This window comes from Pelodiscus sinensis, chromosome 5, assembly GCF_052426305.1.
Source record: "Pelodiscus sinensis isolate ZL-2025 chromosome 5, ASM5242630v1, whole genome shotgun sequence".
NCBI classification, from domain to species: Eukaryota; Metazoa; Chordata; order Testudines; family Trionychidae; genus Pelodiscus; species Pelodiscus sinensis.
This window is the reverse complement of record NC_143056.1, coordinates 14,158,861-14,183,892: the sequence shown is the minus strand read 5'-3', so window position 1 is coordinate 14,183,892 and position 25,032 is coordinate 14,158,861. Positions and strand designations below refer to the sequence as shown.

The 25,032-nt window shown below is 43.1% G+C and overlaps 1 protein-coding gene across 3 annotated transcripts in view; it reads right to left on the bottom strand.

Moving 5' to 3' along the window:
• Positions 1-6,470: 6,470 nt before the first annotated feature.
• SYT16 (synaptotagmin 16) overlaps positions 6,471-25,032 on the bottom strand; it is a 138,087-nt gene continuing 119,525 nt past the window's right edge. For all 3 annotated transcript variants that reach the window (XM_075926371.2, XM_075926370.2, XM_075926369.2), the window contains 2 exons: positions 21,769-21,958; positions 6,471-9,280 (listed from right to left, as the gene is read on the bottom strand). In XM_075926371.2, coding sequence (XP_075782486.1) covers positions 8,967-9,280; positions 21,769-21,958 — 504 coding nt within the window. In that variant the 3' untranslated portion in view covers positions 6,471-8,966. The remainder of the gene's footprint in view (positions 9,281-21,768; positions 21,959-25,032) is intronic.

The following is a 25,032-nucleotide window of genomic DNA, read 5'->3' as shown; positions in this document are numbered from 1 at the left end:
ACATAAGATATAAATGCAATAAAATATTTAAAATGCTAAATCTAATAATTATTTCTTTTACCATTAATGATGGAGAGCAAGCTACATTCCTTGCTGACATCAATGCAGTAGGCAAAGGCCAATAGAGACTTTGGCCCAGAAAGTCTAAAACCCTGAGACCGTGCAAGGTCATGGGAAGAGTATGCTTGAGAGGCCTCATAATGACAGCAAGAGATCAGAGAACTGGTTTTCTCCTGAGCACCGTGCACATAAAATATTGCACATTGGACATGAAAATATCCATGACTTAGAGCAGACCTCTGCAGCTATTAGCAAATGGAGATGGGTGTTGTGTGATAGACATCATGACAAGCATGGACCAAGACTGGTTAGGGAAACATGGGATTAGAGATGGGGTAGGGGAGAGGTCTTGTCTGCATGAGATTTTTTGCCCCTGCTAATTGTGAGTATTGGAATTTTATAACACGAGAAGTCTGAGAACGAATGGAGCAAAAACATTTGACCGACAGAAGTATCTTTGAGTTCAAGGCTCATTCTCACTGGAGTTCACTGGGATTCACAGAGGATTTGAGCTTTATGTGGGATCAGAGGGAAGATGAATCTGCAGGAAGAATGTATTTATACTGGTGAAAATGAGTAGACTATATTCCCTCTAACCTGCATGCAATGTACTTCACAAGCTCTTCTGAGGACATTAGCGTTTCCTTCCATCTATTGTCTGTTGGCATGGCCATCGACCTTCCACAATTAAAACATCGAGTCAAATAGGTAGTGAACAACTCAACGGTGAGGACTGGAGAACACACTTGTTCAATTATCAGGAGAACCGCAGGGCAGGATAGTCAATATATTACTCCAGGCTGCTGGCCTCTACAGATATTACTAATGGATGGGTGAAAACCTACTGAGGGCCATGAGTCCCTATGGAGAAGTTCATCCTTGGTGCCAGAAGATAAAAATCCAGTGGAGACAATGGAGTTGTGCCTAAATTTATTATCAGATCTACTTTGGCCTAAGTCTGTTTGTATAAGCTGGAATCATTGGGTCAAATCAACTAGTCAGATATATATTTCAGTGTGCTTCATGCAAACTCCCTAAGACACGCTATGGTAAAAAGTTTACATAAGATATAAATGCAATAAAATATTTAAAATGCTAAATCTAATAATTATTTCTTTTACCATTAATGATGGAGAGCAAGCTCCCTAGGACACGCTATGGAAAAAAGTTTATGTGATCCCAAAGCCCCCAGCACACACCACTTACAGATCTCCCTCTCAGCAGCTACAGAACTGGCTAGGAAGGCAGCTTTTCTGTCTTTGGCAAAGCCTAGAACATTTACACCCTGGAACGTATCTTCTCAGTACTGAAAATATATCAGCACGGGTACATTATTTTAAGCATGGCCCATGTTGGATGTGATGTTACAAGAAGGGATTCTTCTTGGGCATCTATTTTGTTTGGTAGTTGCTGGTAACAAATAGTAGTAATTTGGCCAAGCTTCAGTATCACTGGTTAGCTGGTATCTCCACATTCACTCCTTACCTCCAGCAGGCTCCTATGCTGTGCTCTCCTTTGTGAATTGATACCCGCGCCTTGGTGTCTCCACACTTGCCACAGACAGACACTGACAAGCCTTCCTGGGCTCAGCGCGGCAGCCCACTCTGACCCCGAAACTGTTTCTTCTTGTGTAAAACTCTGTCCCGATTACGCACTGGGTCCAGGATGGGTGACCGTATCATTCTTCCCATTGTACGATCCTGCTGCCTATCCAACAGCAGAGCCTGCTTCTGTCAAATTTCATTTGTGCACACACTTCTCTCCCTGGCTCCCCGCTGGCTAACTGTAAAGGCAACCAGGGTGAGGCCTGCTTTTCCTAAGTAATTATGAAAGGGTGCCCCCATCCCTATTGGATGCTTAACTGGCAACGAGGCACCTAATACTCGTTTTAGCTGCTTGCGTGCTAATTGGAGCATCCAACTATCTACACAGTGCCCTCACTTAGGAATATTGGGCTTCCCATGGTCTGTATAAATAGATGTGTCTAGGGAGGTATTTAAGGAGGATGTGCAGTCCTGGAGCCCTTTCCTGCAGTCCTTGCAAAAAAAAGTTTGTTAGTAAAACTTGACATTGGGACCAAACTTGACAGTAACACACATTCTAGAGGTTGTGCTCTCTTTTCCCATGAGAGCAGGAGAAGCAAGTCTTTGTGATGCCAGCTGGAGATCAGACTGTGGCCCAAAGCATAACTGCAGATACCAGCCTTATACATCTGAGGGTCTGACCCTTTTAGGACTCTGTGCCTGTAAACTGTACTTTAAAGATAAGACTGTGTTATTGAGAGGCTCAAAAAAAGTCACTCACAACATCTGCGCATCTGTTTCACAGACTCCCCGTCTCCCTCCAGACGTTTTAATTTTAGCTTCTAGCACCACCAGTTTATTGAACTTGCAACAGAATCAATGTAACCAGCTGAATGATGTATTTTAAAATATTATATTATCTTCTCCAGCTTTAAGACTAAGCCAGTCACTGCTTTTAGAATGCAGGCTGCTTTCCTCCTACGGAGAGTTACTGTTTTGGCTGCAGACTGTCTGAGGTATGGACAAGTATTTGTCTCCAGTGTTAAACACAGACTGGGAAAATGTGCCTAATTCAAAATTGCCCAGCTGTTCTGTGAAGAAGACTGACTTTTCCCCCCAGCTGGCCTAAAAGAATTGTAGTCAGTGTATTTCATGGGAAAAGAAAATGCTTTTGTATGTTAAATTCTATTATTTCCTTGAGTCTTTCTTGCCCTCTGTAGGGTATAAACAATAATCAAAGAACACATTATATAGATACGGCTGTAGTCATTAAGAGAGGAACTGTGGCCTGTAACTGTTGACCCAAGCAGAGGGCAAAGTGGAACAGAGTCCCTCTAAGCTTAGCTCAGGAAGGAATCCATCCCCCATTGGTCTGGTGTATATAACAGAAACTGTTATGATTCAATTTTTCTATGGCTGAGAAGTAGATGATGTCATTGCATGGTATCCTACATTAACTAAACAAGTCTGTTGGCCAGATCCTCAGCAATTGGCACAGTGGCATTGAAGGCAGTAGAGTTATGCTGATTTAAGACAGCTAAGGTCATGGGCCTATGTCCTTGGAACACAGACTTAATTCAGGAATAAGGAAGCATAAAGATGAACAATAACTTCTAAAAATGACAAAGGCCTTGGCCACACTAGGAGGTTGTACTGCTTTACTAGACCACTATATTTGAAATAGTACAACTTCCCCTATGGTAGACACAAGTATGTCAGTACAGTGATGCTTTACAAATGGGTTTAAGATATACTGGTATAAAGAACCCTTAGTGCAGTACAAGTGCATCTACACTAACGGCTTTACTGCTATAATTATTTCCCTTTTTGTTTTCTTTTTAAAAAACTACCCCTGCTACCACGATAGCCATCCCAGTACAAAAATCTGTGTGCAGTACAAGCATGAGCCAGACAGAAGTTTGTACATTCCTATCAAAATCTTCAGATTAATCTTAGGGGCTAATGAAACTGCAGTGTCAAGGTATCAGAATGTGGAAGGCCGTATCTCACTCTTTGGCTAAGCGCCAGCTACTTGTGTGGAAAGGTAACAGATTGCTTCACTTCATCTTTTTTGCTGACCAGCTCCCATAGGGATTAAAGTTGATAAGAACAGTGGGACTGACAAATAAAAACAACACCAAAAGCCTTAGTTTGCACGCTGGCACCAAGGTAATCACAAGCTGTATCTGAAGAATAGAGTCCTGCCACCAAAGGAACCCCACTCCCTGCAAGATATCATCTGAGACTGCACTGAAGAAAAAAAAAATCAATAGCAGCTGGCAGTGTTTAGTTCTTTGAGTTCAAGAACATCTGAAGACATTCATGACTGAATATCAGTCAATTATGTAAAAGCATCAAGCTGCTTCAGAGAATCTGCAGGAGCTAAAAATACAGCTGAGTATTGTCTGCATATCCCTGACACTATAAACATCGAAGCATTAGCCCCCAAGGATTGCACAGGAAACTCAGAGCATTACAGGAACAAAGCTGTCACACGGCAGAACCCCACGGGGAACATAGCCCACATTAGAGAAATAACTGCTGAAAGTAATTAAGACATTGATGGGAAAAAAATCTCAACTATCTCAGAGAGTGTCAGACAGTCCAGATAAAACCTTTGCAAATAGGCAGTTCTGAGGCCCAGATTAGGACTGGTCTATAAGTAAAGTTACTCCATATAAGAACATCCACACATGGGTTGTGTCTACACTGGCCACTTATTCCGGAAAATCAGCCACTTTTCTGGAATAACTTGCCAGCTGTCTATACTGGCTCCTTGAATTTCCGGAAAAGCACTGACGATCTACCGTAAGAAATCAGACGCTTTTCCGGAAATACTATGTTGCTCCCGTTCGGGCAAAAGTCCTTTTTCCGGAAAACTGTTCCGGAAAAGGGCCAGCGTAGACAGCATAGTAGTGTTTTCCGCAAAAAAGCCCCAATCGCGAAAATGATGATCGGGGCTTTTTTGCGGAAAAGCGCATCTAGATTGGCCACGGACGCTTTTCTGGAAAAAGTGCTTTTCCAGAAAAGCATCCTGCCAATGTAGACAGGCTTTTTCCGGAAATACTTATAACAGAAAACTGTTCCGTTTTAAGCATTTCCGGAAAAGGGTGCCAGTGTAGACGTAGCCATGGAGTTTATTCCAGAATAAGTGTGCTTTATTCTAAACTATTTTAACCCACTGGATTTAGTCCAGAATAAGGCATTCTTATTCTGAAATAAGAGCATCCACACTTGCTGTGCATCTGAGTAGTTAATTCTCTTTATATTCACACGCTACCTTGTTCCAGGTTAGCTTTCATGTGAAGAGAAGTCCTCAGACTCATCTCTGAGGATTACCATTGAAATTCAGCATTAGTAGAGGAGAAAATAAATTTGGTGGTACATCCTATTTGTCATTGGTGCACATTAAAAACAAACCAGCAGAGATTCCGCGATGGGCAGTTTCTGTTGGGGACAGACCCCAAAAAGGAACAGGTCACAGCTGGGAAAGGTAGACTACTAGAGATGCAGTGATGTTTCAGACAGCCTACCCAAAGCATTCCTGGCTTGAGTTGGTGGAGTGAATTCCTTCCCCTTTAAGAATACAATGATTTTTTTTAAAAGGAAGGAAAAATCCAAATAGAATACAAAAAAATCTGGCTAAAAGCATCAAGTGAGGATAGATTATCCAAAAACATGAGCATGATGTGAAGTCACTGTGAACTGACACTATGTCAACTCCAGCTCAGCCTGCCTCTTGCTGCACCTCACTGTGTTCTCCAGCCCCAGGCAAGCTCTCTTCCTGCACTTGGGTCCCGTGGGATCCAGGACTGGTATTCCTTCTTTTTCTGCATCACATACTCTTCCACACCCCAAGCATGGAGAGCACAAAAGCACCTGCCTACAACACATTGCTTTCTGAGCTAAGTACAGAGTAGAAACAAGAATAAAACACCTCAAAAGGTGGTGTCAAGAAACGGAAGCATCTCCAGAGACTCACAACTACCAACCTTCACAGCCATTTTGAGGGAAGAGGTTAGAGAAATGACAAACAGCAGTCGACTCGCACACTACAGAGTGTGAGCACACACCTCACTTCATCAATAACAGTAATGGCCAAATCTAAGCCATCGCTACAAAAAAACATAGGGCAGGGGATATGGGCTCAGGTACGGAACATGCTGCTTCTGAATAATCACCTTAAACTTAACAGAAAATTAGAGAAGCAAGCCTGTAGTAGCGGTGAACAAATATGAATGTAAAACTATCAGAGGAACCATGGAGAGGAAAATCTGATCCAATCCTACTAAATTTCTTCACATTTCAGCAGGAACTTGATGAATCACAAAAACATGTTGCTCTGGACTGAGCCATTCTATTGATTAACAGGTTGAAATAATTCTGAGCGCCCATTTACCTGCTGAGCAATTTTCTAGAGGGTACCATGACAAATCATTGCAGTAACTAGCAACTGCTACAAAAAACCTATGCCTAAGCCCAAATATTTTAGCCAGATATGAGAAATTAACGTCATTTTGATTACATTACCTATTTTGTTGCACTGTGGTTATTTTCTACAGTGTACATGTATTTTAAAATCAATTTCCCTTTATAATGCAACTGCAAAATGGATCTTGATGTGAAATGTTGCAGACGTCCCAAACCAGTTATCTTTATTCCTCTGGAAAACGATCATTTGCAAGGCTGAGTGAGGATGGAGTTTAAAAATACCACGGATTTATAATCACGTATATCCCCACAAGTGGCTGAAATGTCATATCAGCAGGTAATTCCCCTTTAGAACTATATAATCTCATATAGCTTTTTGCATGGACAGCAGGCTAATAAGCAAGATGATGAAAATTCAGTATTATACATCCCTCTCACTCAGAACAATTATTTAAAAAAAAAAAAACCACTCGTGTACATTTAGTGCAGGTCAGAGAAAAATGATACAAAGATTACAAAACGTAACTAAACGCAGTGATTACTGTTGTTAAGCAGGGCATCTTACTGTGCTTTTATCCAGAAGGGAAGTACATTAGAAACATGTAATATGCCCCAGACTGCAGGATTTACCACTTAACTGCTCAACTGAATTCCTTTTTCCTTTCAGTCAGTGATTCAATAGCATTAGCATTGCAGCCAAAAGGGATTTACTTGCCAGAATATATGGGCCAGATCCAGCTCTGGCTGTTTTGTGCTGCTCCAGCAGTGCCCAGCAGCTCAATACCAGCTTAACGAGGCAGTGGAAGTATAAGGCAGAAAGAATTCACCAGGTGCAAAAGAGCCAATGTATCCCAGCAGAAGCGGAGCCGGAGGAAAGGCTCTGTGGCCTCTGTGTCCCTCATGTGGGCAATTCACAGATGCTGAATTGGTCCTGTGGGGACAGAGGTGACCTAGGCAAAAGTTCAAGCTGACCCCAGCCAGTTTCCCTCCCACTGCTTCTGGAGATGCATCAGGCATAGCTTAGATACAGCCCTGACCCTGCAAAGCCCCAATGAAGTCAGCGACTCTGCAGTAGTGCCAAAGAGCAGAATTGGGCTCTAGTTCTCATTGGAGAAACAAAGAAAGAGAGAAACTGTGCATCAGATTTGAAAGCCTTTTGCAGCTCGGTATTTCTGTGCTTCACTACAGTCAGCAGGAATGGTGAGACGGCAGCGGAAAGGTCTAGGTTAGAAACACAGCAGTAGATGTTATTTGAAATTACTTTGGGCAGGGGTTCTCAAACTTTGTGATACAACGACCCCCTAAAATGCTAAATGAATTTGTGTGAACCCCCACCCTCACTGCCCTGGGTCGCTTCCTCCCCCCTTCTCACCAGACTCCTTGCCCTCCTGGGGTTCCTTGAAGGCATTTGCAATCCTCAACACCCTTCCCCTTACAGGCTCCTTCCCCCCATCTCTTTCTCCTCTGTGCCTCTTTTCCACTCCTCATCCCTTTGGTGCCTTCTCTCTCCTCTCCTCTCCCGTGTCTCTTCTGCCTCCTCCTCTGGCCCCCACGTGCCCTTATTTACCTCTGGGTCCTCTGACCCGACCCAATCCCCGAGCCCGCTGCCCGAGGGACCCCGCCCCCTCCCAGTAAACCTCATTCCACGAGGAATAACGGGGCTGCCGACAAAGGGCTTTGATGTCGACAGGGGGAACGTCCAGGCTAGCGCGCGAGCCGACAAACAGCTGATCAGCTGTTTGTCGGCTCAGCGCAGCAGCCATGTAAATGTAAATGAAGCCGCGATCATTTAAATCGCGGCTTCATTTGCCTTTGCCTATGTGTCTAATCTACATGCCTCTGCCGACAGAGGCATGTAGTCTAGACACAGCCTAAGAGCGCAGGTGCGATTCTGTTCTTTCTTGTGCATCAAGAATATTGCTGGAGATGGGATGCCACAAGGGGAAGCGATAGCACCAGAGGGGCTGCAGATCCTCTAGCGCTTGTGATGTCAGAGAAGGAAAGAATTCACCTTGATTGTCAGTTTCCTGGAAGATTTTACAGGATGATTGACAAAAGCACTTTTTCCTTGGAGCAGGTTTGACACAGTCATTGAAAGGCAATAAATGTGGAACTGTACCATGTACGGAATTGCTCTTCCAAGTGAACTTCACATTAAAAAAAAGAAAAGAAGAATGAACAATGATCCAGAATAATTATGATTTAGGCACAAAGGCAGATGTGCAGCTTATTTTGGTCATCTTTTTTTTTCTGTATTCACAATAGAAGCCATGAGCTAAGATACGAGGGAAACATCTAAAGCATGCGTTAGACAACTGTTGACAAACTGACACCCATCACCTCATACAAACACCTGGTGACACAAGTTGCACAAGAAAGGAAACATGCTTACTTCATATACTAGTTATGATATCATTGCTAATACAAGAAAGTAATGGCAATCTCTAGGCACTTAAAAGTTTACAGAAAAATCTTTAGTGCTTTCCCATGCTACCTGAAAACATATTAATCAGTCTTAACTGGTATCAAACGTGTATTTCTAGGCTTTAAAAACACTAGTAAAAGGAAAGGTGAGTAGCATGCAGCGCTAGTCTAAGGACATGATCTATGTATCAAGGACATTAATAATATGAAGGTGGGAGAAAGACATGACACCAGAAGAAACCAGCATCAAACGCAATTTAGATCAATGAAGAGGGTAGAAGCAGCTTGGTGTTTTTCATAACTACTTCCCTTCTGGTTTTTATTGGGTGAGAAAATGTATGAAAACCCTCAAAGGCGACAGGTAAATTTCCTCAGCGGGCCCCAGCACCTACATTCACTGCGTACACTAAATTTTAAAAATTCAGTTAAAATCGACCCAGATGATTCATAGTGTTTGCTATGGGACGGGTGCTCTCAGCAGGGTGATTATAGGAGGGCCAGAGGGCAGTGCCAGAATCTCAGGGATGCTTAGGATTCTAGCAAGGTATGCCACCTGCAGACCTGCTGCCCTTTTGTTTCTTTCATTTCCTGCCAGTGGTTTTGCTCTTCTTCTCCGCTGCTGTTCTGACCCATAGAAATCCAGCCAATCATCTCCTTGCGCTTCATGCTGCGCCGGTTATAGATGGAGATCATCAGTGTCACGTCAGAAAGCTGGAACAGGGCAATCTGGAAGACGAATGTCTCCTTGTAGATGGGGTTTGGTTGGCCTCGACGGATGGATGTCTTGCAACGAGACATCTCCTGGCCCATGGAGTTGAGAAGGCAGAGCTTTCCATAGGTGTCTGGCAATAGAGAGAGGAGAAAAACTATTTAGCCTTGTCGCTACCAGCGAAGGAATATCAAGGGGCCAAATAAAGCAAATGGGAGATTTGTCTGAGCAAGCATTGAGTGAAAGCTGAAGGCCAGATCACTCCTTTCCATCATAAAACCCATGGGGGGTATAAAAAGGGAGGAAAACTCTGAGGATTTCTTCTTGGAGTTCCTCATCATTCAGTCTGAGTGGGCAGGCCAGGTTTACCCCTTGGCCTCATGCAGTAAATCGCAGGTCGGCCGCTAAACCCACCGGGTCCCACTGGAAGACCGCCACCATCTCCATGGAATCTCAGCTCCAGCTGAAGTTCTAGAACCCCCTCTCCACTTTTTGGCAGTTTGGAGTTGTTCCATCAGGGTCTCCCCTGGCTACACCTATCTGCCATTAAAAGGCGGCAACTACCACCTACTATCCTGGACAGACCATGACCCCAGGGTCTCTTCCAGTCCTATGGATCTATGATTGTATGATATTACCTCCACCACCACTATATGTTTTCTACAGTCAAAATCCCCAATCTTATAATTCCACAAATCTTATTCCATGCAATCTTACAGCTTATTCCTGTTTGCAGGTAACTTAAAAACTCTAACCTTTTTAAAATTCAAAGACCAAATGTCTACAATTTTATATCACCTCTGAGTGCACCGAAGATAGGAAATAAATTACAACCCACTGTCTCCTTCCTACAGCTCGTCTATCCTTTTCTATTCCTGTTTGATGTGCTATGTTACGCACTTATCTGCTGAGAAACACAAGGTGCGAAATTACACTTCAGGTGTGAAAACACTTCTGTAGCTCAAAAGCAGGGCTCTCCATTCCTCAAACTGTTCCACTGAAAAAAGCTGTCAGGAAACTGACAATTGAGGAGTAAATTGTGAGGCTGCACAGCTGTACAACTCTCAGGTTATTGCAGGAAAAGTTCAGTCCTATCACCAGCTAGCTATGACAATTTGGCTGCCAACATCACACTAGCGACACAGTAAATCTTGCCAACAAAGATCTTCTCCACAGAGAGAAAAAAAGAGTAATTTTGTCTTTCTTCTGTCATAAAATAGTTTGCTCATTGTGGCTGGGAAAGGAAAAAAACCCACTTAAAATACAAGAAATGTGAATAGCACAAAGCAGACTACTGGTCCATTTATTCTACCGAAAGCTGACCCTTATTTCCTGCAGGGTGGCTCGCAATTTTGGTGGCACACAAACTGAATCTTGCAGCAGCTTCAGATACAATAAAAACAAAACAGAGGGGTTTTTTTGGGGAGAGAGAGGGAGGTTTGTTTGTTAGCTGGATTGTATCAGAAAACAAACAAAATGACCAGCAAAGGATTCCTGGTGTTAAACATAGTGGCTACGTCTAGACTGGCATGATTTTCCAGAAATGCTTTTAACAGAAAAGTTTTCCGTTAAAAACATTTGCGGAAAAGAGCGTCTAGATTGGCAAGGACGTTTTTCTGCAAAAGTACTTTTTGCGGAAAGGTGTCCGTGCCCATCTAGATGCGCTTTTCCGCAAAGAAGCCCCCATTGCCTTTTTCGCGATCGGGGCTTTTTTGCAGAAAACAAATCTGAGCTGTCTACACTGGCCCTTTTGCACAAAAGTTTTGTGCAAAAGGACTTTTGCCCGAACGGGAGCAGCATAGTATTTCCGCAAGAACACTGACAATCTTACATGAGATCGTCAGTGCTTTTGCGGAAATTCAAGCGGCCAGTGTAGACAGCTGGCAAGTTTTTCTGGAAAAGCAGCTAATTTTCTGGAAAAACTGGCCAGTCTAGACACAGCCAGTGAGTTTAGTTTATTTTACTTTATGGCTGTTGGTATAAAGGCACAGCTGCACTATACAAATACGTCATGATGAAGCCAGAGGCTCTAGCCACTACTGAGGGTACAATGGGGGCTTCTTGATATTAGAACTGGTTGGGGGAGTTAGGAGTTTTAAGAACATTTTTGGGAAGTTTTGTCCCTGCACAAACAGGCCCTTGCTGCAGAAAATTTTGTTTTAGGTCAGGGACAGTCTCTCCCCAGGGGAAATTCCAGATGGAAATTTTAAACTTGGTTCCAAGTAGGAACTAAGTGCAATGGTTCTCTATTCTTGATCTACTAGTTCCTGGGACAATATTTACTTCAACTTAAACCAATAGAGGCCAGGAGAAAGTAATGACTGAAATCTCCACTGAGATACTTAAGGGAGGTTTTGGACAACCTCGGAGTCTAGCAGTTTGGAGATTAGAACATAACATAAGAATGTAAGAATGGTCGTACTGGGTCAGACCAAAGGTCCATTTAGCCCAGTAGCCTGTCTGCTGACAGTGGCCAGCGCCAGGTGCCCCAGAGGGGGTGGACCGAAGACAATGATCAAGTGATTTGTCTCATGCCATCCATCTCCAGCCTCTGACAAACAGCCTCTGGGACACCATTTCTATCCCCTGGCTAATAGCCTTTTATGGACCTAACCTCCATGAAATTATCTAGCTTCTCTTTAAACTCTGTTATAGTCCTAGCCTTCACAGCCTCCTCTGGCAAGGAGTTCCACAGGTTGACTATGTGCTGTGTGAAGAAGAACTTTCTTTTATTAGTTTTAAACCTGCTACCCATTAATTTCATTTGGTGTCCTCTAGTTCTTCTATTATGGGAACTAATAAATAACTTTTCTTTATTCACCCTCTCCACACCACTCATGATTTTATATATCTCTATCATATCCCCCCTCAGTCTCCTCTTTTCTAAACTGAAAAGTCCCAGTAGCTTTAACCTCTCTTCAGATGGGACCCGTTCCAAACCCCTAATCATTTTAGTTGCCCTTTTCTGAACCCTTTCCATGGCCAAAATATCTTTTTCGAGGTGAGGAAACCACGTCTGTACACAGTATTCAAGATGTGGGCATACCATAGTTTTATACAGGGGCAGTAAGATATTCTGTGTCTAATTTTCTGTCCCTTTCTTAATAATTCCTAACATACTATTTGCCTTTTTGACCGCCACTGCACACTGTGTGGAAGTTTTCAGAGAACTTTCTATGATAACTCCAAGATCTCTTTCCTGATTTGTCGTAGCCAAATTAGCCCCCATCATACTGTACGTATAGTTGGGGTTATTTTTTCCAATGTGCATTACTTTACACTTATCCACATTAAATTTAATTTGCCATTTTGTTGCCCAATCACTCAGTTTGGTGAGATCTTTCTGAAGTTCTTCACGGTCTGCTTCTGTCTTGACTATCTTAAACAGTTTAGTATCATCCGCAAACTTTAGCACCTCACTGCTTACCCCTTTCTCCAGATCATTTATGAATAAGTTGAATAGGATTGGTCCCAGGACTGACCCTTGGGAGACACCACTAGTTACCTCTCCCCATTCTGAAAATTTACCATTTATTCCTATCCTTTGTTTCCTGTCTTTTAACCAGTTCTCAATCCATGAAAGGACCTTCCCTCTTATTCCATCTTATCAATGTAATTTAGACAAGAACCTTTGGTGAGGGACCTTGTCAAAGGCTTTCTGAAAAACTAAGTATATTATTATTTACTGGATCCCCCTTGTCTGCATGTTTTGTTAACCCCTTCAAAGAACTCTAATAGATTAGTAAGACATGATTTCCCTTTACAGAAACCATGTTGACTTTTGTCCAACAAATTACGTTCTTCTACGTGCCTGACAATTTTATTCTTTACTATTATTTCGACTAATTTGCCCGGTACTGAAGTTAGACTTACCAGTCTGTAATTGCCAGGATCGCCTCTAAAGCCCTTTTTAAATATTGGTGTCACGTTAGCTATCTTCCAGTCATTAGGTATGGAAGCCGATTTAAAGGATAGGTTACAAACCGCAGATAATAGTTCAGCAATTTCCCATTTGAGTTCTTTTAGAACCCTTGGATGAATGCCATCCGGTCCCAGTGATTTGTTAATGTTAAGTTTTTTTATTTGTTCCAAAACCTCCTCTAATGACACTTCAATCCAGGACAGCTCCTCAGATTCATCACCCACAAAGGATGGTGCAGATTTGGGAAGCTCCCTAACATCTTCAGCGGTGAAGACTGAAGCAAAGAAATCATTTAGTTTCTCCGCAATGGCTTTATCGTCCTTGATTGCTCCTTTTATATGGCGATCGTCTAGGGGACCCACTGGTTTTTTAGCAGGCTTCCTGCTTCTAATGTACTTAAAAAACATTTTGCTATTTCTTTTTGAATTTTTGGCTAGCTGTTCCTCAAATCCTTTTTTTGCTTTTCTTATTACATTTTTACACTTGATTTGACAGTGTTTATGTTCCTTTCTATTTATCTCACTAGGATTGGACTTCCACTTCTTGAAAGATGCCTTTTTGTCCCTCACTGCTTCTTTTACATGGTGGTTAAGCCACGATAACTCTTTTTTAGGTCTCTTGCTATGTTTTTTAATTTGGGGTATACATTTAAGTTGGGCCTCTATTATGGTGTCTTTAAAAAGTTTCCATGCAGCTTTCAGGTATTTGGCTCCAGTCACTGTGCCTTTTAATTTCTGTTTAACTAACCTCCTCATTTTTGTGTAATTCCCCTTTTTGATATTAAATGCCATAGTGCTGGACTGCTGAGGTGTTCTTCCCCCTACAGTAATGTTAAATGTTATTATATTATGGTCACTATTCCCAAGCGGTCCTGTAATGGTTATCTCTTGGACCTGATCCTGCGCTCCACTCAGGACTAAATTGAGAATTGCCTCTCCCCTTGTGGGTTCCTGCACCAGCTGCTCCAAGAAGCAGTCATTTAAGCCATTGAGAAATTTTCTCTCTGCTTCTCTGCCTGAGATGGCATGTGCCCAGTCAATATGGGGCTAATTAAAATCCCCCATTATTATAGAGTTTTTTATTTTGGTAGCCTCTCTAATCTCCCTCAGGATTTCAATGTCAGTATCATTGTCCTGGTCAGGTGGTCGATAACATATCCCTGCTGCTAAATTCTTCTTATTGGAGCATGGAATTACTATCCATAGTGATTCTATTGAACGTGTTGATTCATTTAAGATTTTTATTTCATTGATTCTACATTATCTTTCACATACAGTGCCACTCCGCCACCCACACGGCCTGCTCTATCCTTCCGATATATTTTATATCCCGGTATGATTGTGTCCCACAGATTTCCCTTATTCCACCAGGTTTCAGTGATGCCTATTATATCAATTTCCTCCTTTAATACAAGATACTCTAGTTCACCCATCTTATTAGTCAGACTCCTAGCATACTAGATTCCCCAAAACTAAGGTGCACCAGCAACCAGTGGGTTGTAGCATGAGAACGCCCATATAATTTCACCCTGTAAAGTAAGCCAGGATTTGAAGCCACATGCTTCACTCACTGTACCACCCAGTCCCTAGGAGAAGCAGCACTACCCGTTAGCTCTGGGAAAGAACTTGAGCAACAAAGCATAATCGAGATACCTCTCTGGATGCTCTAGGTGTCTGTCCTTTCACAGGACAGGAAACTTCATTATCAATGCTTCAAGCAACAAGAAGCAGGTTATTTTGCTCACCTGTCAGCCCCACAGAGTGGGCAGGGAGGGACTTTAACTGTAAGTGATGTGAAGTGTCAGAGGAAATCCCTAATGTCTCAGCTCCTTTATCCACAGTTTAGCATGCCCACTGTGTTACATTAACAAATGGCAATGAGTGTACCAAGCGAACATTACTATACAGCTTATGAGGGGCATTATTCTCAGCAACACAAACAGTACCTCAGCTATAGCCCAATGAAAACAGCACTGAAAGTTTTTGTTTCTTTACTTTTCGGGTTAGCACCATTAATGTTTCTTAATTTTACGACCTACCAGCACATCTCTTTTCAAATCTCTGAGGAGTAGCAGTGTTATTCTGTATCTGCAAAAACAATGAGGAGTCCTCTGGCCCCTAAAGGATCAACAGATTTGTGGGCAAAGACCACACATCTGATGAAGTGGGTCTTTGCCCTTGAAAGCTCATGCCCAAATAAGTCTGTTCGTCTTTAAGGTGCCACAGGGGTCCTTGTTGTTTTTCCTGTTCTTAAGGTTTCCTGCAGATTTGCCGCAACCATTCACCTCCACCAGAAACTTTGCCTTAATAAGGTTTCAAACTGGGAACTAATTTATATTCTTATACACACTTTTTGGGGGAAAAAAATCTTTTGGCTTGTTTTTTTTTAAGTCAGAATGGAGTTGGTGCTGGAATCAATAATATATCCAGCTGCAAATGCATTCCTTTTACTGAAAAATAGCTTTGCTTTTCATTTTCCAAGATGTCCATCTCTAGCACGGATTTTGCTTTTTTTGATACTTCATAAACATTTAAATTAATTGAGATCAGTCAAGTTACTAGACGTCATTGACTTTGGGGCATATAATAATCATTTGAACTTCCACTGCACTTCCCATTCAGAATCTCTATGCACTTGCCAAAGTTAATGAATTTACAGCTTGATTTTCAGAGATTCTGGACACCTACCACTTCCCTTTCAGGCCATCAGATTCTAAGGGCTATCTGCAGGCAAAATCAGGGGATACTGAGTAAAGGGATACTGAAGAATTAATTAAACCATTCTCTTTTTTTCCCTTGGCAAAGCAACTTGTTGCAACTATGTCTGTAACTCACTGGTGAGTGAATGTTGCCTGAACTGCAGATGGTGAGAGTCCAGAAGCACCCTACCTATAGAGGTTGGCTCAAGCTATCACAGTTCTAACTTTCTGCTTTGGAGGTTCCCAGTTCAGTAACCGGTATGCTGGTAGATCTCCATATATAATTGTCTTTGCAGTTGTAGACTGTTATCATGGTCCATCTTATGTTTTCCATATGTTCTACAAACTATCCCAGGCACTACAGAATATTTTTTAAAGACAGAAGGCAAGGCAAGAACTCTGCTTCACACCTGATATTTCTTGAAGGATGCCATAAAAATCCTGACCCCTAAAAAATAATATGAATTATAGTAAAGTACAATTTAGCTCATTTACTGGATCATACGATTCTCCTGAGAGGTCATGCCTAGCCACCCAGAGAAGGCTGTAAAATCTGCTAGGTAAACCCTGGCAGGGGCTGGAGAAATTTTGATTGATGGTGTGGGGATACCCAAATCCTAAACGACTACTGTAAGCACGAGGAGCTGTCTCACTTGTTTGAGTGTTAAAATAGTTCCAGGGGAAGGTTTTGTACTAATGAATTATGCATTCTCATAATTTAACTCAAATTTGGTCCCAGGCTTTTGTAGATTCACACCTCTCCTTCAAATTCCCACTGCAATCCTATTCAAGAGACCTCTTAATTCACAAGGAAAATAATTAGCTAAGGTGTAAACACAACAGGCATCAGATGAAATGACCTTGACCAGTCAAAGTTTTAAGTTCCTCCTAAAGCCAATCAGGCCTATGATCTCAATTTTTTTTTTTTTTAATTTATGGAGATTGCCTATCTGCTAGAACTGGAAGGGACCTTGAAAGATCATTGAGTCTAGTCCCCTGCCTTCACAGCAGGACCAAGTACCATCCCTGACAAATTTTTGTCCCAAATCCCTAAATAGCCTCTGCAAGGATTGAACTCACAACCCTGGGTTTAACAGGCCAATGCTCAAACCACTGAGCCATCCCTCCCTTAAGAACACACAAGGAGCTATCTGGACTTCCTTGTCTTGGTTATCTCTCTTCACTCACATACCATACAAGGCAGCAAGGATCTTTTAGTGGTAGGGCACTTGATTGGCACTCACAAAACCTAGGTTCAGTTCTTGGCCCAGCCGTAGATTTTCTGTGTGACCCTGACTGAGTCAATTAATTTAACCCTGCAGTTCAGTTCCTGAGGTGGGGATAACAGGACTTTCTTGCCTCATAAGGGCATTGAAAGGATAAAATCTGTTAACAATTGTGAGGCACTATGGTACCATGGTGATAAGTCCTTAGCTAGATAATCTGTGATATCTTCTGCCCTTCTTGCCCCCGTGGCTCAGAACATAGATTAGTGTTTGTTCATCAGCCATTAAATCTCTACTTGAGGCACTTTTTCCTTTCCCATTTTGATTTATTCATTCTCCCTCTCTCACCCCCTTTCTTTTCTAACATTAATGCTATTGTGTTTGTTTAATGGGGTTAATATGCTGCTGGTATGATAATGATCATGTACGGTTGTAATTATCCCATGTGATTAATTCTGCATTTGCTGAAAGGCTGTGAGGGTTATTCTTACCAGAGGGGAAGTTGGAACAATAGTGCTTGACAAGTGGCATTGTACATTAACACCAACCCCACAAGAAATGCACAGAGGGAAAGAATTAAGATTGTGCATGGAAAGAGAGAAGTCAAACCGAAGGGCAGGAAAGTGTGGCAGATGATTACAAGCTCTCTGGGGTAGGAGCTGTCCTTATGTTCTATGTCTGTACAGCACCTAGCACTGAGGGGAGTTGGCCCATGACTGAGGGTCCTAGATGCTATCCCAATATAAATAATTAATAATAAATAAAACAAGGACATTTATCAAGGCTGCAGGTCCCAGCTTCTACTCGCCATAAAATACCAGGTTTATGAGGAAAACACCTAGGACACTAAAAGATAAACCTTGAAACTATCCTAGGGGACCAGCAAAATAGCATCAATAGAACACTGAAGGAAAGGAGGATACATTTTTCTCTTTTATAGTGGAAGGAAAGATGGGCACAAGATACTGAGTTTTATGGGTATTAAGTGAAACAAGGTGTATATTATGCATGCTAATTTTATTTTACGTATTTTAGTGCTAAAATACAGAGAGTGTTGTCATGGGAAAAGGGACCTACTAAAGGAAAAACACTTGTGTGACACATTCTCGAGGTGTCCAGGACAGAGCATCACCTTCAGTGCGGGAGACGGGCCCTCACTGAGACAACAGTTCCCTGACACTGCCTGCCCATTAGCCATCCAAACTAACGGCTGGGGCTTGGCCAGCCTTTTCTTTGTCTTGCTAGTAACAATGGGGGTTGGCATGTGTGTGCGTAGAGCTCTTAAAGGCCTCTTCGGAATCCTTCTGAGGAGATGCTGCCTCAAAAATTCGAGCAGCAAAAAACAGCCCATGTGTATCATAATGTTGAGGTTTTTTTAAACATTCACACTGACGGATCACTGTCACTTGTGAAAGTTAAATATTGCAGCCTCCCTGATTTATCTGACACAGTTCAGCCCTCAACAGCATTTTGTTTGGAAGGTTTTTGTGATGCACAAGACAGAGCTGGGTGGGGACATTCTTTCCTTGCCCCCCTAAAAATGTTTCTTGGAGCTTTTGCTGACTCTAAGGCACTGCCACTAGATCACTGAAGTTCAACTGCCGTGCCGCCTGCCTCTGCGGGTGTGGAGGCTTCCCGAGTCACCGTGGTGCATCTGGGGAGTTGTGTAGGAACACGCATGCCACACGAGTAAGGCTAAGATTTTGTCATTGACTTTTACTAAGAATATCCCTGACAGGTCATGGGCAATAAAGAAAAATGTATGGAAGCCATGACCTGTCCATGACTTGTACTAAAAAGATGCATGATAAAATGGGGAGCTCAGCTGCGGGGTCCCCACATCACCTGCAGAGGCTGGGCCTGCTATGAGCTTCAGGTTCCCCTCCTTAGTCCAGGTGAGTGTGAGCTCCATGGTACCCCTGCCACCCGGTCGTGGACAGGAGCACTGAGGTATCCCCACCCCTAGCTACTGAAGCTGAATTCACACAAGTTCCTTGAAGTCACAGATAACGTGACTTCCACAACCTCTGTGGGGGGAAAAAATCAGTCTTACACATGAGGCATGGAAGCTCAGTTAGGCAGGGCCCTCAGTGGGGCAGAGAGGAGGCCTGGTGTGAGGACAGAGTTAGACTGGAAGATTCATTACTGTGTAAGCGCCTCCTGCTGTTTTCCGTACGCTCTGTTGAGGGCAGTGAGTGGGTTTGGATTGACTAACAAGCAGTAGAGAATCCGAAAGCCACTGGACTACATGGTGCTTAATTTGTGCCAGGGCTGAACCCTGGCTCTTCTAGGTTTGGCAGCTCATAACCCCGGCATCTCTGAACTGGCCGTGTCAGTTATGGAAGTATAAAATTTGCTCACGTCTCCAGCCCCTCTTTCGTGACATTGGACTGCGGTAATACCCATGGAATGGTTCTGCAACTACTATGCCGTCTGTGTGCAAGTATGAGGGTGGGAAAGATTATTTCCCTCATGCTGCCTCCTCTGAGCATCTGCCCAACGCCATCTGGAGAGTAAACACTACATTCTCATTTCGACAGCTATGAGGCTGGCGGGGGCTAAGAGATGGGAGCTTACATGCCGCAAGTACCTCACTCCATACTCTCTCTCTGAAAGCCATCTCGCATGTACAATGCATGTTGTATCGTGGTTGGGTTTTCCACCGCCTTTTACATTCGCTGTCCCAAAGCCCTTTGTACAGCCCCACTGGTCTGGACACTTCAATTATGCTTTTCAAAATAGCTCTCTCAGCCCTGAATCCCAGAACGTTTTTCACTGAGAGAGAAATGGTGTTCTGTCCTCTTCAGAAACAAGAGGGATTTTTAATTTTTACCTAGCGAGGGAGGCTTGTTTAAACCTCTCATCCAACACCCTTACCAGAGCAGCAGTCTGGATCCCACAGTTCTTCCCTGGAGAGCCAGTGGGGGTGGCAACTGCAGTTTCCAGCATGGGATTGGAAGCCAAGTGTTCCGTTTTTCCTATCTCCTTTCACTCTTTTTTATAGGCTTTTCCCTCCTGACACTTTACCAGTAATTTTCCAGGCAAGAAAGCACGGTATAGAATGGAAAATAATAATGTGATCTGACTCTGGATGTGGAAGCATATTGCGCCAGATCTGGAACATCCCTGTGGTAAATTATGAATACTGTATGCTGGCCTGCCCACGGGGATGGTGTTTATTGTATGAATATGTTGATTTAATTCAAAGGTGAGTGATCTAGATACAGGCTGGAAGGGGGAGAACAGCTCAGGATAGCCAGTCATCCAAAAACACTGAAGGGCTTAAGGACACTGCCAGTCTTATTAACTTTGACAACACTGCCTGAGTCTCCATTCAGCCTATCAAACTGGTTTAACCAGCAATAATTGGGACTCTGCAAATTGGAGAACAAAGAATGTGGGAAGGTTTTAAAACAACATCTTTCTCAGGTATGTCTTCACTGCACAGTTAACCTAGGCTCTTACCCACGTTTTAGCCCAATCCCCACTATCATCCACACAGAAAAACCTCTGATCCAGGTTTGGAGACGCTGTAAGCTGGGCTTGTGGTTACAACTTGGCCGGGAAGAGTCCAGTTTGTAGTGAAGATGCAAGCTATATCATGTGAATGATGACAATCCTCCAGTGCCTTCCCACAGTTCCCGTGTATCCAGAAGGGCAGACAAATTCTGCTACAATGCACTGAGAGCGAATCACACAAGGGCTCAGTGCACAGTAGCACATGGCCCCAGAAATGTGTGTGTCACACATACACAGAGAAAGGTGCAGCACCACTGAGGATGCAGTCACTTGGGGATGGCCTTGCAGTGTGGCTACCTCATGTGAGGCTAATTGGGGTGCCAGTCACCCAAGTAAACTCTGCAATGAAGCTGTACCCTCAGCAGGACAGAAGGCTACCGGAAAACCAAACAGACACAGGGCCCCCCTTGGTGAGTGAGTGAGAGAGAGGCCTGCCGAGATCCTCTTCCTGGGAGGGTAGGACTCAAGGCAAGACAGACATGGGTGGAGACTCTCGGTCATCTTAAAATCCCTCTTTTCTTACACTGTGTCCCCACTACCAAATAAATAAGACTTAGGTTTTAAAACAGCTGTTTGGGTCCTATATGCCACTGGTCACTGGCTCCTATAGGTGCACAAAACCAGCTGAGCCTATAGGGCGAGAATGGGCCACACACAGGGTAGTATAGCCCAGGTCATGGTCTAAGAGTTGTAGAACTGCATGATTCTACCCAAGACTAGAAAGAGCACTAGACCGAAGACAGACCAGAAAGGGGCAGCTAAACATATTTGAAGGTTTTCATTTAAATTCTAGGAATATCTTATTTCTCAAGATTCTGGCTAGCGACAGGTATCGGGTAATGGGACTAGGGCTTGATCCTGCAAGATCCTAAGCACTCTGACCAATATCTAGTGAAGCAATTAAGTACTTCAATGAACATTCTCATTTGTTTACATTTAAATATGTACTTAAATGCTTTGCTGGATCGGAAGCAAAGGTGCACAGCACCTTGCAGGTTCGAGCCCTAAGAGTCTCCATCTAAAGATCCCCAGTTCAGATCTAGCCCAGTCCACAGGGACCAAATGCAAATGTACCAGCACATGCATTTGGAATTAGACTTTTTATTTCACTATTAAATATAAAATTCAAATGTGCAGAAACTCAATTAGGAAATGCTTTAATTGAATAGCTCGATGTGGTAAAAACTGTATCAAGAAAGTAAAACCAGGTTGTGGCTCTATCAAACGAGGGTGCCTTTGTGAGAGACTTCACTTACCAGGCGGCCTGTTAATAGCAAGGTTGCGGAAATGACTGCCTTTGATCATTTCTACTGACAATCGTCCAGTAGTAGCATTGTACGACAATCCCACCAGCAACTCCGGAACGCCTCCATGTGACAGGGACTGTGTGGAAGAAGCACTATCGCTGTGAGAGATGGCCGACAGACTGATCTGAGAGTCTCCGCTCTGCAGGGAAAGAGCAAAGAGAGTCCCATGGGAATGCTCAGCACTTCTCCCCTGTTAATATATACTTTGTACTCTAATTTGATAGAGCTGTGATGTTCTTCGAGGAGTGCCAATGACTAAGAATCACCCGAATGAATAACAGCGAGGCAGAAAAGAGAATTGCAGGAACAAGTCTCCAACATCACTTTGCAGGAAAAACATCTTTCCATATTCTCTCTGTAGAGGCCAGGAGCCCTAATGTGTTATTACCACCAGTGTAATCAAAGCCTTTGAGATAAACATATTCCCCGGTACAACAAAAGTAGAGTAAATTTCCCTGAAAATGACTCACTGATGGAATGTGTCTAGCGCAATCTTCTCTTTTAAGTCATTTATTGTATATTTTCTTGCTTTCTTCCTTGTTATCATCATGTTCATCAGTTCTCTCCTCACCCATCCACTGCATAATTGATTATTAATTGTGTGTGCACAATCTTATACTGAGTTTTTCTTATATGATGAAAACTCTTAGGCCTTGTCTACATTGAGAAATTGTCCACTACTTCTATTGCAGAAAAAGCTTTTCTGCAACCACTGTTCTGGAATAGCTCCCTATATGGGCATAATTTCTGGAATAATTATTCAGCTCAATTCCCACCTCTTCCTCCTTTCTTGTAGACTAGGCCTTAGAGGAAAGGGTGCCCTGTTTTAATACCTGTTTGTATTTTTCTTTTTACCAAAGGACCAGCTTTTTACCAAAGGATTGAATATTAGTACAAGATAAGGATGTTAAATTTGGATTAACCAACTAATCGCAGTGGCGGATATAGAGCAGAGCGAGCGGGGCGGCTGCTTCAATAGGCCCCGCGTACCCGCTACTACCTGTCGGCTGTGGTCGTGGCGCATGCACGAAATTGTGCTGCCCCGGGCCCTGCACTTCAATAGGCCCTGTGCCCCGCAAAACTCTCATCCACCCCTGACTAATCGAATAGTCAATGTAATTTGCATCGATTATTTGATTAGTCGATAAGGGCGCCTTCACCTCTGAAATGTAGCGAAAGCCCTGATGGCTACATTTCAAAGGTGGAAGTTCCGTGGGGAGCACAGCCAGTGGAGGATTCGAGAAGTCCCCTGCTGGCCCCACGCTCCCTGCTTTTGAAACGTACAAAGATTCAAAAGCAAGGAGAGCAGGACCAATGGGGGTCTGTTTGAGTCCCCAGCTTGCCCCAGGATCCCTGCAGTGCTCCTGCTTATGAAATGTAGAAAAAGCCCTGCTCTTACTACATTTCAAAGGCAGAAGTACCGACAGTTTCCTGCTGTACCCTTGCTCCTTCTCCCCACAGAGACAGTGCTGGGGGGAACCAGCTTTTAAGCCAGCTTCTCCTAGCACTGGTTCTTGTCCCCCCCCCCCCCCCACCCCTCCCCGCCCCCTTGCTGCTTCTCTCTGATAAGAGGCAGCAAGGAGGCAGGGGGAAGCAACTAGCTGAGTGATTAGTTGACTAGTCACTTAGGGAACACGTCTGCTTTTTCGGAACAGTTTCTGAAAAAGCGGGCATGTTCTTTCAGAAGCCCCGTATTCCTTATTTTATAAGGAATAAGGGATTTTCTGAAAGAGAAGGTTTTTCCCACATTTGGCCCCGTGTAGATAGGCCAAATGTCAGAAAAGCCTCTTCTGAAAAAAAAAATGCAGAAAAAGGTACGCAAATTCCAGAAAAAGAACGCAGTGTAGCTATAGCCTTACAGCCCTAATACACGACATTGAATCATAGAATACTAGGACTGGAAGGGACCTCAAGAGGTCATCAAGTCCAGTCCCCTGCCCTCATGGCAGGACCCAGTACTGTCTAGACCATCCCCGATAGACATTTATCTAACCTACTCTTAAATATCTCCAGAGATGGAGATTCTACAACCACCCTAGGCAATTTATTCCAGTGTTTAACCACCCTGACAGTTAGGAACTTTTTCCTAATGTCCAACCTAAACCACCCTTGCTGCAGTTTAAGCCCATTGCTTCTTGTTCTATCCTCAGAGGCCAAGATGAACAAGTTTTCTCCCTCATCCTTATGACACCCTTTTAGATACCTGAAAACGGCTATCATGTCTCCCCTCAATCTTCTCTTTTCTAAACTGAACAAACCCAATTCTTTCAGCCTTCCTTCATAGGTCATGTTCTCTAGACCTTTAATCATTCTTGTTGCTCTTCTCTGGACCCTCTCCAATTTCTCCATATCCTTCTTGAAATGCGGTGCCTAGAACTGGACACAATACAGCAATTGAAGCCTAACCAGTGCAGAGTAGAGCGGAAGAATGACTTCTCGTGTCTTGCTCACAACACCTGTTAATGCATCCCAGAATCATGTTTGCTTTTTTTGCAACAGCATCACACTGTTGATTCATATTTAGCTTGTGGTCCACTATAACCCCTAGATCCCTTTCTGCCGCTCTCCTTCCTAGACAGTCACTTTCTATTCTGTATGTGTGAAACTGATTGTTCCTTCCTAAGTGGAGCACTTTCCTTTTTGTTCTTATTAAACTTCATCCTGTTTACCTCAGACCATTTCTCCAATTTGTCCAGATCATTTTGAATTATGACCCTATTCGCCAAAGTAGTTGCAACCCCTCCAAGCTTGGTATTATCTGCAAACTTAATAAGCGTACTCTCTATGCCGATATCTAAATCGTTGATGAAGATATGACAGGACTGCTTTCTAAAAACAAAACAAAAAACTGTGTTTGAAAATCTATTTTTTTCTCAACAACAAAGATGAGGAAGAAGTTTAATAGCTACACATTAGTTTCAAAATCAACCTCATGGCACAGCAATTATCCTGCTATTCTGATATCACAGATGATCTAATCTAGGGTTGGAAATTGGGATTTTGCAAGGAGATTTAAGGAGCAAAATGAACAAATCCTACAGAAGCAAAGCACCAAACTTGTTAGACTGCTTGGAAAACCCTAGCTAAAATGCTCTTATCATGCTTTTCACTGTCTTCACAAATGACTCTGAAAACTGGGTAACTCTAGGGGCTGCTTAAGTTGTGTAGGGCCAAACCTGGGAAATAACATGTCCAACTGGCAGAAAACATGCA